The following is a 15,385-nucleotide window of genomic DNA, read 5'->3' as shown; positions in this document are numbered from 1 at the left end:
CTTTAGTAAAAATAAATCTAAAAAGCAAAAGCAAAAAATAAAAGAGGGAACCAAGTAGAGCTTGGAACCTGAGCATGCTGGGAGTGAAACAGGAGGGAAGGGGGCAGGGAACAACTTTTGAAAGAATTGCATAGCCCCAGGACACAACACATACCACTTAGAATTACATGGGTCCAAGATGGCAGACAAGTCAACTTCAACTAGACCTTGATCCTCAATCAGCAAGCTAAATGAGACACTGAGAGTCACCATGACAGTCCCAAGGCACAATTAAAAGACCAAAGAGTGGGCAGCTCCTGAAAATCTCCATTCCTTCCCCAAAATAGTTGGAATAATCCTCCCACTCATTAGTCTATGAAATTACCCACCCCATAAAAACTAACCATGCCACATTTTGGGACCACTAACTTGCCCTCTGCCATGGCCCACATTCTATCTGTGGAATGTGTTTCTCTCTGAATAAATCCGCTTCTTAGCTATCACCTAGTCTCTCACTGAATTCTTTCTGCTATGAGACATCAAGAATATGAACTTCATTAGGTCCTGAAACCAGTCTGTGATCTCGGTTGGAAGATCATGGGTTTTGGCTGGGTTCAAGCCCTGGCCATGTGAATTCCAGTCCTAAACTGAGTTTTGGCTGGGTTTGAGGTAAATGGTTTCAGGAGCAGTCCTCTGAAAAAATGCTCCATTAAGAATGAATTGCTCATAGTTAAATGAAACATTTGCTTAAGTTTATTGAACAGCATTAGATTAATAGAAAGCATTAAAGAATTGAACTCCAAAGACCAAAAGAAAAAGGAAAAGAAGTCTGTGCAAAAGATGTGATTTAAAAAAAAAAGTTCATCAAAGTTCATGCATTGAACTTTGATGAACTTGCATGAAAGAATGAAAGAATACATCTAAATATCATCCTTTAAATGCTTTTCCTGAAAATTTTATGAATTTAAGTCTGGGGGTCTTTAAGTGTTCTTAAGCTTTATCTGTGAGAGTAAATCTTATAAAGAAACTCTTTAAAAGTAGAAGGACCTTTTTTCTCTCAATAGTGAGCTTTTAAATGAAGGATGTCTATTATGTGAACTCTCTGTTCCTTGTAAGGCTAAAATTCCATGGGTTTCCCAGGCAGCTTTTTAAATCTCTTATGGAAGCTTGCTATTCTTAGGGTATAAAATGATTGAAACGCATTCCATCATTTCCTCCTTAATTCAAGCCACTTGTTTTGTAGGAAAATTCAGCATTCAACAACAGGTATATTATTGAAAGTAACCTTTATCATTTATAATGAAGGAACTAGCCTTAAAGAAACTTTCCTCCTTAATGACTCCTCCTCCAAATTCTGAGTTTGTAGGGTACTGTATTTTTAAAATAAAGCAGATGGGGATGATCTTTTTCTGGAAAAGATTCAACCAAACACAAAACTAAAACCCAGAGCAGGAATGATGGGGGAACACAGGTGTCCTTGATGGGAATATTGGCATCAGGCACTCCTTTTCTTAACCAGTGGAGCTGGTGAAGTTGACAAAATATGTTTGCTGTGAGAAAACAAAAATAAAACAAGAGAGTCAGGCTTAGAGAAAGACTTGCCAGAAACTGGCTTTCCCCCGGAGATTTCAAATAAGGAATTTTGTGCCCACTGGTTTCCAGTTTAGTTTACTGAGCTGCCAGAATGAGCCATCTCGACTCCATCTGATAAGTAATAATAGTGAAGAACAGGTATTTGTCTTAGTAGTGTTTCATAAATTTAAAGTGATCCCCATTTTGACTATCTGGAAAAAGGAAACCCTTCGGTACAATTGAAATCTACAAACCGTGGATATGCCTGACTCACCTTAACAATTTCACTAGTGTTTGTGTCCTTTTGGCTTGAGGGTTCAAGCAGATAACTGGCTTATTGTTCATCCAGACTCTGGGGGGAAATAAATAAAAATAAAGCAATCAGTCCTGCATTTTAGGAAAGAGTTGAGTATAAAAATAAAGATTCCCACATGAGGTGTATTTGGAGGTGGGCAGTTTTAGATGTGAAGCAGGTGATTTGCAGCATGAAGTCTGATCATTAAGAAAAACCCCATTTGAGACTCACTGTTTGTGTGAGTTGGTGGAATTGAATATGAATTGACAGACTCTCAGTTGTCAGAGGTTAGTATTTTGCTGACAACCTTTAATGAATTGGAGATGGAACAAATAACTGACTCCAAGTCTGGCTCACTCCTGAAGTTTTAGGACGTTGGTTTAGTTGCTAAAGTGAAAGTGAAAGTCACTCAGTCGTGTCTGACTCTCTGTGACTCCATGGAGTATACAGTCCGTGGAATTCTCCAGGCCAAAATACTGGAATGGGCCTTTCCCGTGGGCCTTTCCCCCAGGGGATCTTCCCAACCCAGTGGTCAAACCCAGGTCTCCTGCATTACAGGTGGATTCTTTACCAGCTGAGCCACCAGGGAAGCCCATTTAGTCACCAAATCTTATCCAACTCTTGTGATCCCATGGACTGTAGCCTGCCAGGCTCCTCTGTCCATGGGATTCTCCAGGCAGGAGTACTGGAGTGGGTTGCCATTTCCCTCGCCAAAAGCTGTATCATAATATCTTTAAAATGTATTTGTCCATTGAGCTTGGGAAAACAAAATAGACTAAAGAAAACTCTCTCTTAAAGACATTTTATGTGAAAAAAAATCCAATGAAATTTATTGTGGGAGAGGTTTACAGAGCCGATTGCTCTGAGTGACATCTGCATTTGATGGAACCATCAGTGAGCAAGACTTTCAATGTTCTGAAAATTAAGCAACAGCAAAGGCAGTAGGGATAATCATCCATTGATATTGATCAAGCACTTAAAATGTGCCAGCCACTATGCTCAGCAGGTAATATGAATTATCTCAATTAATCTCACAACAATCCTATGCTAAAGGAAATACTATTTCTTCACCTTCAGATGAGGAACTTGAGGCTTCCTCAAGAAGACTTTAAATAATTTGCCCAAGATTGCACAAGAAATGCATGATAAAGCAGGATTCAAATAAAGGTTGGCTGACTCCATAACCCCCAGTTTAGCCGCTGCTCCACCTGGGCATATCTGAATGGTTACCAAGTGCCAAAATGTCTTACCAGCAGTGAAAGAAATGAGGTTTACCAGGTAACAGCAAACTGGGAGAGTCTACTCTCCATTGGGGTGACTTTGTACAAAACGTGATTTCTTGATGAGTCTCATTTGAGCTATAAAATGACAGATGGCAAAGATCCATCCATCTAGCTTTGAAACTCTACTCTTGTAATTGAAAACTACAGAATCAGAGGTCATAGACCTGTTGGGCTCTTGGCCAGAGCCTTCCAATTTGGTTTCTGAATTCATGATAGAAATACAGATTTCTGACTGTCTGGACTAGAGTATTTTCACTACTGACTGCCATGAATTTTTCATAATTATTTGCAACTTTTGCTTGTATATCTGGTTAAAATTCAGAAATGTAGACTCTGGTGAGAAGATAAATTTTTATCACTTTAAAACAATTAAGGTTTAAGTAGAGAAAATTAGGGTGTATTACTTCCCCTGGTAGAGAGATGAGAGACTTAACTCATGACAGAGAAACTGGTAATAAAAAAACAGAAGGAAGCCTCTGTTCTCTAGACCAGGGGTTCCCAACCTCTGGGATCCAATATCTGATGATCTGAAGTGGAGTTGATGTAATAATAATAGAAATAATGTGCACAGTAAATGTAATGCACTCGAATCATCCCAAAACCATCCCCCAACTCTGGTCGGTGGAAAAACTGTCTTCTATGAAACCAGTCCCTGGTGCCCAAAAGACTGGGAACTGATGCTCTAGACAGCCAGAGGAATTACTCCTAACCAGGTCATGACTACACTTCACATCTCCAAGTTGGAGGGCAATAATCATGGTTTAGTCAGAATTTTTATTGTCAATGATAGTAGTAAAAAGGTAATGTCTTTCTAATGAAAAATGTCCCTACTTATTTTTGCTATCCCATGGGGTCGCAAAGAGTCGGACACAACTGAGCGACTGAACTGAACTGAACTGAATGCTTCTTTATTACAAGTTAAGCACAACTAGTCTGAAACCCAAAGCCCTAATATCAAAATGTGCTGTGCTTTGTCATTCAGTTGTGTCTGACTCTTTGCGACCCCGTGGACTGTAGCCCGCCAGGCTCCTCTGTCCATGGGATTCTCCAGGCAAGAATACTGGAATGGTGGCCATGCCCTCTTCCAGGGCATCTTCCCAACCCAGGGATCGAACCCAGGTCTCCCCCATTACAGGCAGATTCTTTATCATCTGAGCCACCAGGGAAGCCCAAACAAAAAGTAGCTACTTGCAAATGTTTCCAAAGGTTAAAGCAACCAAGGGAAGAGTTGCTAATGAAAGCCAAGCCAGGGCTGCCCTGAGAAGGCTGCTCTGACAGTAGTTCAAGGTGCTGCGGGGCACCTTGGTTCATTCAAGGTGGATCCAGGAAGAAGAAATCACAGTTCTAGGCAGTGATAGTTAAAAGATCTACAAGCTCCCCTAAAAATAGTCAATCCAACATTTGTTGACCCTCTCACATCTGAAAAGAAAGGGACAAACATCAGGAATAGGGAAATGAATAATGTCTGATTCCTATCTGTAAAGAACTTATTTTCTGATGGAATAAAAGAGAAAAACAGACAAACCAACCTGAATGTTTCAACACAATGATGCCAAATAATTACAGCTAACAATTACTGAACATTTATTACTCTGTCTGGCACTGTACTAGGGGCTTTACATGCAATGTTTGTCTCATTTGATATGCCGTGGAAAATGCCCTAATAAAGGATTCCACAGATGTCTCTGGGAGTACAGGAAAGGGCTTATTGAAAGGGGATATACCATCTCAATAAAAGAAAATGTCTATTAAATTTCTTGTAGCCATTACTGTCCCCTTAGCCTAATTTTTAAAGCAGAGTTAGGGGTTCACAGTTGACAGAACCTAAAGGATGATTCCATAAGATAGACAGACATTCTGACCAGGGACTGATGTGGGTACTTATTCTCTTGCTCTTTAACTTCTGGGGAACAAATTGTCTGCTTCTGCTGGCAATTGGATTTTGACAGAATAGAGAAGAATCTTGGTTCTGTCCCTGTCTAGTGGTATGTCTCAGGGAAGTTAGTTAGCTTCCCTAAGCCTCAGTTTCTGTATTTGTAAAGGAATGGTAACAACAGATATATCTGAAAGGGCTCTTGAAAGAATACAGTGAATGAATGTTCACGAAGCATGTGCGTTAGCTAGAACCTCACCCCTACCCCCACAAAGTATGTACTTAACAAGTTTTACTGATTCTCATTATTAGTTTGAGAATTAATTGCTAGTAACACTCCAAATTAATCACTTTGAGGAATCATACATTATTTTTTATTGCAACTTACATGATTTCTGTGTTTGGACATCCACGCCCACGGGGGATGATTTGAAGTCTTTCAATGAGCTGAATGGGGAAACGGTTGTAAATCTTTCCAATGCATTTACACTTTAAGTTTGTGTTATTGGTCTCCAGAACACCTATAAACACAGAATCAGTTACTTTAATCCCTTTGGCATATAATTCACAACTAGAATTAATCAGTAATCTCTCATACTGTGCATTTGAAGATTTAAACATTTCAAGTCAATGCTTCCACCGATATGCCTTTAGTTTGTGCATTTCTGCTTGTCTTGGCTTATTTTCAAACATTTTCTATCAAAACCTTAAAAATAAAATCAGCTTTTTAAAAACACAATAGCTATTAAAATTTGTGACAGCATTATATTGATACTCAGGTGGTTGCCCATATAATAAAATTTGAGAACGGCCACTGTGGGAACTTACAACTCAGTTATAATTCATGCAACATAAAATTGATCAATCTTCACTCCCAATACATAAAGAACCAGAAATGAACTAGTTAACTGAGTCTCCCAGAGCATTATCAAGTTGTAACTCTATCAAGCTCTTTCTTATCATTATTCCCTACTCTCCCAACCCGCCCTCTTTCTCTAAGGAAATACCATGAAGATATTTTTTTTTTTGTTTAATATGTTGGTCCTCCAGCTCAGTTGCAAACCATTATCAAAAACTGCCAATAATAAAAAGTCAACTGTTTGTATTCAACAACAAAAAATGTGCTAGGTACTTTAATAGGTAACCTGTCTTATGCACTTTAAGGAATTCTACTTTCTTTAACCCTAGTGCCCACCACTCCGCTGGACACAGAATTGCAATTAAAGGAACCAGGCTCTCAAGGTGTTTACACTTTAGTAGGGGAAACAAAGGAACAAAAACAAAAGTATCGCACAATGCTGCATTTCCCCCAAGGTCCAAACTGCATGAATGAGAACAGAGGACTTTGCCAGCAGCCATGGAAAAGCTTCCTGGAAGGAGAAAGAGACGAGGGTCTTAAAGAATGAAATGATGTGAAACAGGGTTAAAATCGGGGGAAAAAATGCCCACATTTTAAGAACAAAAACTGGTCCTCTGCACCTGAGCAAATTATCTCATCCTACACATGATAATTCCTGGTGGAATTTCATGATCCCTTCAGTTGCATAAAAATTTACCTTTCAGCTAGATATTTACCTATTTACACAAAGAAATCCTCCCCGTTTAGACTTGGAAGTCTGCTTCTTGGCAGAAAGTGTGTACTCAAGTACTCCTGTTGTACTTGCAATGTTTCATGTCAGAGCTGACCCTAAAAATTTGTATTAGACTATCTCTGCAGGAGACCAATGGGTTGGAGTCAATAGCGTTTGATCAAAAAGGGGTAGCGTTGAGAGGCAAAGTAAAGAAGAGATATCTGGAAAAAATGAGTTATAGGCAGAGTGGCATCTGAAAGAGGCTAGGAATTGGCAGCCGAGTGTCAGTCCCACGGACTTGGGGCCTCCGGCACCTCCACCGGAGAAACATACAAATGTTTCCGGCCTCTAAGAGCTGAATCTCTGAACACCTTACTTTTAGAAATCTAGGAGCAGTTGAGCAGTTTCCCCCTCTTCTTTCACACTTCCCCTCATTTTCTGATTGGAAAAAAAATTGAAATGGCTGAAGACCATTTGAGCTCAAAGAACAAATGATAACACAAGTGAAGATTCTCACCATGGACAGGAGAGAGGCTGAAGGCCAGCAGCATAAGAAGCAGAGCTCCAGGGGTGAACCTCATTCTGCCTCAAGGTGGAGTTCCCGCTTCAGCTTCAGATCCACACTGTGGGTTCTCAGCCCAGAGACTCCTATTTATTTAGACCAGTAAAGCCCTCCCACTGCCTTTGTCTCCAGGAGGTCAGCTGCATCATCAGTTTTAGAAGCTCCCCAATATGCTGAGCTTGCTTTTTTTTAAAACCCCTCTTGCGAATTTTATGCATTTGCTTCAGAGCACTAGTAGTATAATAAAGTATTTCTTGAAAATGTGGACTCTAAATGGCAGGGATGCTGCTGGAATTTGGAGGTGGGAGAGAGGGAAGTTTGGAGACTCCCCGGCACTCTCTCTGTAGGTTCACACTCAGGAATTGTGGCTTTGCTTGCTGCTCTCAATGAAGGGTCAGTGGGCTGTCTCAATGGCATCTGACTATATCCTCCAGGAAATCAGAAACTTGTCAGGCACATCATTGTGTTTCTGCAAGCTTCCCTAACCTTTGATAGGTGCTCAGTAGATATTTGTAGACATAATGAATATCTCCTTATAGACAAATCCCTATGCTGACTAGGTTACTATTTTTCTATCAGACTTTCCCACACCTTATTTCACTATCTGAAATATATGATTACTTAAGTAATCTCACCATCATAGAAGTCCTGGAAGGGGACAAGTGGGTATCCCCTCATTGATGTGGGTGTGTCTTGAAGGGAGAAGAATTTTAATAACAGCTCTGAAAAGGAGAATCTTTCTAGCTCTGGTATGCAAGGTATTGACCTTGAGAACCGGGTGTCGGTGGAGGGCATCATTAGAATTTCATCAAATAACTGAACCTCATATTACAGTCTGTTTAATAAAGCATGTGTGCAGTTTGGTTTTGATCCGGCTAAATAGCCCATGGACCTAATGAACCACAGCCTTAACTCACTTGTTAGAGCGCTTTGATTAAAGAAAAGAAAAAGAAAAATATGTGGGCAAAGGCTGATCTGTCCGGGAGCACCTCTGGGCTGCCCTGGAAGTCTACAAGTGTGGATGTGTGAACCCAGAAGCTTGGAGCCACTGAGAACTCAGAGGTTTGGTCCTCCTGGTGTGGCTTCCTAATTAATTAATTTGATTTTTGCTACTCAGCACTGTGGATGTTCAGCATGTTAGATGCCCCCGTGTGTATGGGATGGGGATAATAATAATGGCATACAGCCTTCATATGCCAAGCAGTCCTCCAACTGGCCCAAATGACTGTGGTGACCAGGAACTCATCAGTCTTGAGTCAGCCCATTTCACTGTCTGGGCAGTTCTAGTTGTTAGAATTGGAGAAGGAAATGGTAACCCACTTCAGTATCCTTGCCTGGAAAATCCCACGGACAGAGGAGCCTGGCGGGCTACAATCCACAGGTTTGCAAAGAATCATATATGACTTAGCGACTAAACAACAACAGTTGTTAGAAAGTTCTTCCTTCTGTGTATATAAAAGCCACTTCCCTACTATTCCAGTCACTTTATAATACTAATTCAACCGCTTACCACTGTATAAAAGCACTTGCTCTTTCATGTGATGGGACTCCAAATATTTGAAGATACGGTGTGTGAATTGGGCCTCCCAGGAAACAGATGCTGAGATGGATGTTGGAGGAGAAGAAATTTCTTTCTTCCTTTTTTTTTCCTTGTTGACTAACTCCTATATGTATGTGTTAGTTGCTCAGTCGTGTCCGACTCTTTGCAACACCGTAAACCGTAGCCTGCCAGGCTTCTCTGTCCATGGGGTTTCCCAGGCAAGAATACTGAAGTGGGTAGCCATTCCCTTCTCCAGGGGATTTTCCTGACCTGGGGATTGAACCTGGATCTCCCATACTGTGGGCAGATTCTTTACTGTCTGAGCCATCTGGGAAGACCAACTAACTCCTAGGATAGATCAAAGTTGGGAGGAGACAGGGGTGGGTTTGCCCAGTGAGGCAACACTCGTCTGATTGCAACACTGATCTGACAGTCTGGGACAATTCAACGGGAGCTCCCAAGAAAAGACTGTCCATCAAATGAGCTCCATGGTGGACAGAGATCCAGCCCTACCATCCCCTCTACCCTGACACTGGCATGTCCAGTCACTGGCAGGGGCTTCTCAGAAGCAGCACGGTCACTGGTAGAAAGCTGGGGCAGAGCCTGAGGGTGTCAGCAGCTGGAGACTGTCGGCTGACTGCACTTCTGCCAGTTGGCCAGCAAGGTGTTTCTTTGAGGGAGATCTGAGCAGTGAACTTCCAATGATCACTGCACAGGGTTGTGAACTGGATGTTAACAGTACAAAGTATGGAGTCACTTGGCCAATGACTTTAGTTTGGTACGCCTCAGAATTATCAGTTTTCATATGAGGATAATACTAATTTTAAAGGATTTGTTTTTGGAGAATAAAATCATGTAGTCTATTTAGAATTCTTGACAGAGTGCATGGCACCTAGAATGTGTTCAGTCAATGGCCTGTGTGTCCACCCATCCATCCACCAATTCATCCATTATCAATAGGTTTAACTTTCACTCTAAAACCCAAATGAACACATTTCAAAGGTAAATATCCTTTTAATCTATGACAGTTTGAAGCTTTCTCACCATATTTTTTCCAATCATTTATCTTCAGAAAGATAAACCACCAGCTGGATTATCTTTTTGAAATCTGTTCATCTTTTTCTTTGTTTCTCCTAAAATCATGACTGCCCCTCCTTCTGTCTCACTAGGCCTTCTCTGACTCTCTCTCATACGCACTCTTGCATGCACACACTTCTGAACACCACACTAGCCCAAATATAGCTTTGCCAATACAAAACAGAGGAAACCCATCACCTCCTTTGTCGTAGGCACTGTTCTTCTACTAATGCATTCCCCTGAATAACATTATTCTGGTCATTTATATTGAATTTTCAGGGAATGATTTGTTTTTCTTTTGATGTGATCAATTTCTGACTATGTCTCATTCATTTCATTTGTGGCCGCTTGTGCAATTTGAGTTTGGGACCCAAGTGTAGGAGTTTTCCATTTGCCTCTGTTATGGAGATTGCATATCTCCTTGTCAGAACAAAAATGAGAGATGCTGACAGTAACAGGAAGAGCGTAGGAACAAAGGTAACTGAAAGAGAACTCTGAATAAATCCAGGAAATTCCACAGTTGGCTCTTATTTAAAAAGGACTGTCAAGGAGCTAATTTCACAACAGTTCTAAAATCTGATTTTGTTCCTTTTATTGTCCAGAGTTTGTGATTTAGCGTATACTGACCGAAGAAACTTTATACTTGCCTGCCCCAAGATCGGATTGGAGAATGGGCAGCTCTTTAGTAGCCAGATGGTTCTAGAAGTTTCAAATCAAATTCTCCATGATCTCATTTACAATAGGGATATACATTTCAAAAACTTTGAAGCCAAGAAGAAAAAATGTTTTGAAACCATAGATTTAGGGCCCACGTGGAAATTTTTTAGGTAAAAAGTAATTTTTGTAGATACCTTTGTTTGAAAACATAAAAACCTAACTTGGTTTATAGCAAATATGATTTCTTATGATCATATATATACAAACTTAGGGAAAATGAGAAAATGATAGGGAGGGTTTTTTTTTTTTTTCTCCATGAATTTGGAATCAAACCAGATTTTCTCTTAGACCCAAGGAAAACTGGGTAGTTTTGAGTTATTGTTGTTTTCTCAGTTAGTCATGTCTGACTCTTTGCAACCCCATGGACTGTAGCCTGCCAGGCTCCTCTGTCCAAGGATTTCCCAGCAAGAATACTTGAGCACCTTGGTACTGAAATTGTGGTCTGCGGACTAGCATCATTCGCTTTGTCTAAGAGCTTGTTACAATGGCAAAATCTCAGATCCTACATTTTAACAAGATTCCTAAGTGATTTAAATGCAACCTTAAAGTCTGAGAAGCACTGATCTGTATTGCATGAGCCATATGCAATATACAAATTACCTGCAGAGAAATATTTGCACAAGTCATCCCCTCAGGGTATGATACTCAGATCCCTTCGTGAAAGTGGACAGGACAGACAGACTCACATGGCTAAAGGCACAGCCGTGACAGGGACAAGAAGGGAATTCTCTCTCAAGATATCAAAAAGCAAAATGAGGGACTTCCCTGGTGGTCCAGTGGTTAAGACTTCACCTTCCAGCACAGGGGGTGTGGGTTTGATACCTGGTTGGGGAGCTACATGTCTCACGGCCAAAAAACTAAAACACAGAACAGAAACAATATTGTAACAAATTCAATAAAGATTTTAAAAATGGTCCACATCCAAAAAAAAATCTTTAAAAAAATAGCAAAATGTCACTAAAGAGACAGCATGATTGGTCAAAGTACCTACCAGTCTAGCTAGTTAAAGGCATTGAACAGAGGATCCAGGGCAGAGTTTTAAATGATTCAAGGGATAAAGTCCTGGTAATTTTTAAGCAGCTTGTAATATCATAGGAGACAAATGCCATTGTGACCAAATTGAGAGCATTTTCTTTCATCCCATTTCAAAAGCAACTCGACTAGAAAAGAGAAACTTTCTCTATTCTGTTAACTAGTGTTTTAACTTGCTGCACATCTGACATTTACTTCAGCCTTTTAGCATAGCAGGAAAGTATTATAGCCTAGCAGGTAAGAGCTCAGGTTCTGAAATCAGACTTGTCTGGGTTTGCATCCTCACTCTAAGACTTACCTGCCTTACACTGTCCCCATGGTTCAGTTCCTCTGTGCCATTGGCACTAGTAACAGAGACCTTCTTGGAGAGACCTATAGGGGCTTCCCTGGTGCTTCCCTGGTGGCTTAGCTGCAGGAGACTTGGGTTCAATCCCTAGACCAGGAAGATCCCCCAGAGAAGGGAATGGCAACCCACTCCAGTATTCTTGCCTGGGAAATCCCATGGACAGAGGAGCCTGGTGGGCTGTAGTACACGGGGTCGGAAAGTCGGACACAGCTTAGCAACTAAACAACAGCAACACAGGAAGCCTACCAGTGATGGAAAAGTGCTTCGCTCAGTGTTTAGGCAAACAGTAAGCACTCAATAAATGTTCGATTTTTTACCTTTGTGAAAACACCAAAGTTTATTATTTTGAATTTGTTTTATTGTGATAGGAACACAACGTGAAATCTATCCTCTTAATTTTTAAGTGTATAATAACATTAGTGTTGACTATAGGTACAGTCTGGTCCAGCAGATTTTCAAGTGCTTATTCATCTTTTTTAGAAGCAACTTTGGCTTAGTTTGTGAGTCAAGCTCCTGACATGAATTAAAATGTCACTTAGGTTTCCATTAAACACATGTGATTTCTTATATAAAGGCTCTCTGGCCAAAAAACTGTTCCCCACTATACACTTTGAACAAAATTACTGATCTCTTTTCCCTAAGAAGCCACCAGTGGAGGCTTGTATTAGCTACAAATGTACTGAGGTTTTATCAATTGACTGTTTTGCCTTTTGCCATCATTTTCGTCTTGACGGAATTGCTTATTACAGCCTATTATAAGGTTGTTTATCAGACAATCATTTCAATACCCATATTTGAGGAAAAGCTGTTTTCAAAGGTAATTACATTCATATTTCAAGTTTTGCTCAAATTCATCTCACATATAGTGAATCCCAGACAAATCTAAACTGTCTAAATCTTCTTTCCTCTATACTCGGGTGGTGATTTTTCCAGAAAACTGCTAGGTGGCGATGTTACTTACCAAACCAGCCTGCTGAAAGGGAAAGGCAGGCCCACCGGTAAAGATCCTGCAGTACTGACAAGAGGGCTATGTTGCCTATTATTTCTGTGTTCAAAGCTTTATCTGATTTTGGTTGATTGCTTTTTAAAGAAATTAAATATTGTGGGTTTTGAGACTTTCTTCATTAGGCTGAAATGTTCCTCAAAGAGGGGAGAAAAACCCCTAAAACTCTGAAGTAATCCAACAAATTCTGGGCCCTGTCCAACTTCTTGGCCCTGAGATTGCAAAATCAGATTGTGCATCAGTTGTCTGCTCTGCAGTCACGTTAGGCCCAGCAGCAGCTGAGTGTGAAGCTTCTGAGATTAGAAAGTTTTCTGAGAACAGTGAGGCTATCCCCTACCAATGTCAAAGTGATGGTCAAGTTTTCCAGCTCAGCCCAGTGAGCTGTAACAAAAAGGTCATTCTCTTTCTGCTGTTCAGACTCTGTAATGAACATATTAACTCATCATCTGCCTTTTTATCTTAGCTTGTTATTGTTGAGTCACTAAATCATGTACAACTCTTTTGCAACCCCCAGGGACTGTAGCCCACCAGGCTCCTCTGTCCATGGGATTTCCCAGGCAAGAATGCTGGAATGGGTTGCCATTTCTTTCTCCAGGGGATCTTCCCAACTCACGGATTGAACCTGTGTCTCCTGCATTAGCAGGCAGATTCTTTACCACTGAGCTGCCAGGGAAGCCCTTTATCTTAGCTGTCAATGCATTTATGTTATCGCCATGTATGGATGGGGTTCTGGATGCTAAGAATAAAAGTCAACGGTTTCCAGCAAGAGCACCTTTATTTAACTTAGAAGGTTTCTGTGTATCACTCTGTAATGTCTAATGCTCTACAGCCCCAGGTGTCCCTAGATAATCCTCTTGTCCTTGTATTCCTTTGTCAGTGTCTCCTCTTTCTCTAACCAGACTTCAACGTTCTCTTCTTACTGTGCAGTTTCCCCCAAGGCAAACTTGTCTCTTCCCTACTTCCAATTTAGATGGAAGTCCATTCACATCAGTATCTATTCAATAGTCTGGCGGTCATGGCTAATAGAGGCCTCTGAGATTCCTCTAACCAATCATATCCCAAACTGAACTTAGTTTAAAATCTGCTTTACCTCCAGTATTCTAAGTCTGAGTAAATGAAATCATTCACCTAGTTGGTCAGAAACCAGTAAGTCATCTTTAATTCCTTCCTCTCCCTTGTTGTTGTTCAGTTGCTAAGTCCTGCTCGACTGTTTGTGACCACATGGACTACAGCACACCAGGCTTCCCTGTCTTTCACTATCTCCCAGAGTTTGCTCAAACTCATGTCTATTGAGTCGGTGATACCATCCAACCGTCTCATCTTCTGAGGCTCACTTCTCCTCCTGCCTTCAATCATTCCTAGCATCAGAGTCTTTCCCAGTGAGTTGGCTCTTCCAATCAGGTGGCCAGAGTATTGGAGCTTCAGCTTCGGCATCAATCCTTCCAATGAATATTCAGAATTGATTTCCTTTAGGATTGACTGGTTTGATCTTCTTGCAGTCCAAGAGACTCTCAAGAATCTTCTCTAGCATCACAGTTCAAAAGCATCAATTCTTTGGCACTCAGCTTTTTTTTTGGTCCAACTCTCACATCTGTACATGACTACTGGAAAAGCCATAGCTTTGACTATATGAACCTTTAATCTCCATTTTTATCTCCAAGAGCAGCCACTTGTATCTGGCTTTGCCTACTTTCCTCACTTTTATCGCCACCCCTTACTCCAAACCACCATTGTTAGAACTCCTGTAGTGCCCCATTAACTGCTCTCTTTCCATCTCCCTTCTGACCCATTTCCTACACTGCAGCCAGAATCATCTTTTCAGGACAGAAAATTGATTATGTCATTGGTATTCTAGAAGCTTCTCACTGTCCTTATATGCATCAGCCCTTCTGTGGATCCTGACATTCTTTGCAATTCCATCTCTTGCCTCACTCCCTTGCTCTCCACCCCACCTTTCAAAAGATAGATTTGAGGACCCCTTGTAATCCCTCACCACCACCACCACCCCCAACTAGGAGTCTGAAGTTCACAGGTTAACACCTTTTTAAAGATTTTAATTTTGTATTCCAAATGAATACTTCCTTCATCATTGGCTGTACCTGGATATTTAAAGTTTTTTCCTCTAGCCTTATTCCTATGGCTTCAGTTATATTTATTCTCAATAACTGTGTGTTGCACCAGGACTGGAAATGATTTACAATGTTGTGTTAGTTTCCAGTGTATAGCAAAGTGATTCAGTTATACATACATACTCTTTTCAATTATGGTACATTACAAGATATTTAATACAGTTCCTTGTGCTATACAGCAGGACCTTGTTTTATCTGTTTTATATATAGTAGTTTGTATCTGCTAGTCCCAAATTCCCAATTTATCCCTCCCCCCTTCCCTTTTTTTCCCCCTTCCCTTTTGTAACTGTAAGTTTGTTTGCTATGTCTATAAGTCTGTCTCTATTTTGTAAACAAGCTTATTCGTGTCATATTTTAGATTCCACATATAAGTAATGCTATATAATATTTGTCTTTCTCTTTATGA

The 15,385-nt window shown here is 40.6% G+C and overlaps 1 protein-coding gene across 1 annotated transcript; it reads right to left on the bottom strand.

The window, feature by feature from the left end:
- Positions 1-1,474: 1,474 nt before the first annotated feature.
- On the bottom strand, positions 1,475-7,154 carry CXCL13 (C-X-C motif chemokine ligand 13). Its single transcript, XM_052642365.1, has 4 exons — positions 7,091-7,154; positions 5,391-5,523; positions 1,826-1,903; positions 1,475-1,529 (listed from the first exon to the last, which is right to left on the bottom strand). The coding sequence occupies exons 1-4, from the start codon at positions 7,152-7,154 to the stop codon at positions 1,475-1,477; spliced, it is 330 nt and encodes a 109-aa protein (XP_052498325.1).
- Between the last annotated feature and the right edge of the window lie 8,231 nt (positions 7,155-15,385).

The sequence above is a fragment of the Budorcas taxicolor genome, chromosome 6, assembly GCF_023091745.1.
Source record: "Budorcas taxicolor isolate Tak-1 chromosome 6, Takin1.1, whole genome shotgun sequence".
Classification (NCBI taxonomy): domain Eukaryota; kingdom Metazoa; phylum Chordata; class Mammalia; order Artiodactyla; family Bovidae; genus Budorcas; species Budorcas taxicolor.
This window is presented reverse-complemented; position numbering and strand designations above follow the sequence as displayed.

Excerpts from the sequence above, each read along its gene's own strand:
- CXCL13 (XM_052642365.1), bottom strand. The coding sequence starts at position 7,154 with ATGAGGTTCACCCCTGGAGCTCTGCTTCTTATGCTGCTGGCCTTCAGC. Across the intron at positions 5,524-7,090 it reads CAGCCTCTCTCCTGTCCATG|GTGTTCTGGAGACCAATAAC; the intron begins GTGAGAATCTTC and ends CTGTGTTTATAG. Across the intron at positions 1,904-5,390 it reads TGTCCAAACACAGAAATCAT|AGTCTGGATGAACAATAAGC; the intron begins GTAAGTTGCAAT and ends ATTTCCCCCCAG.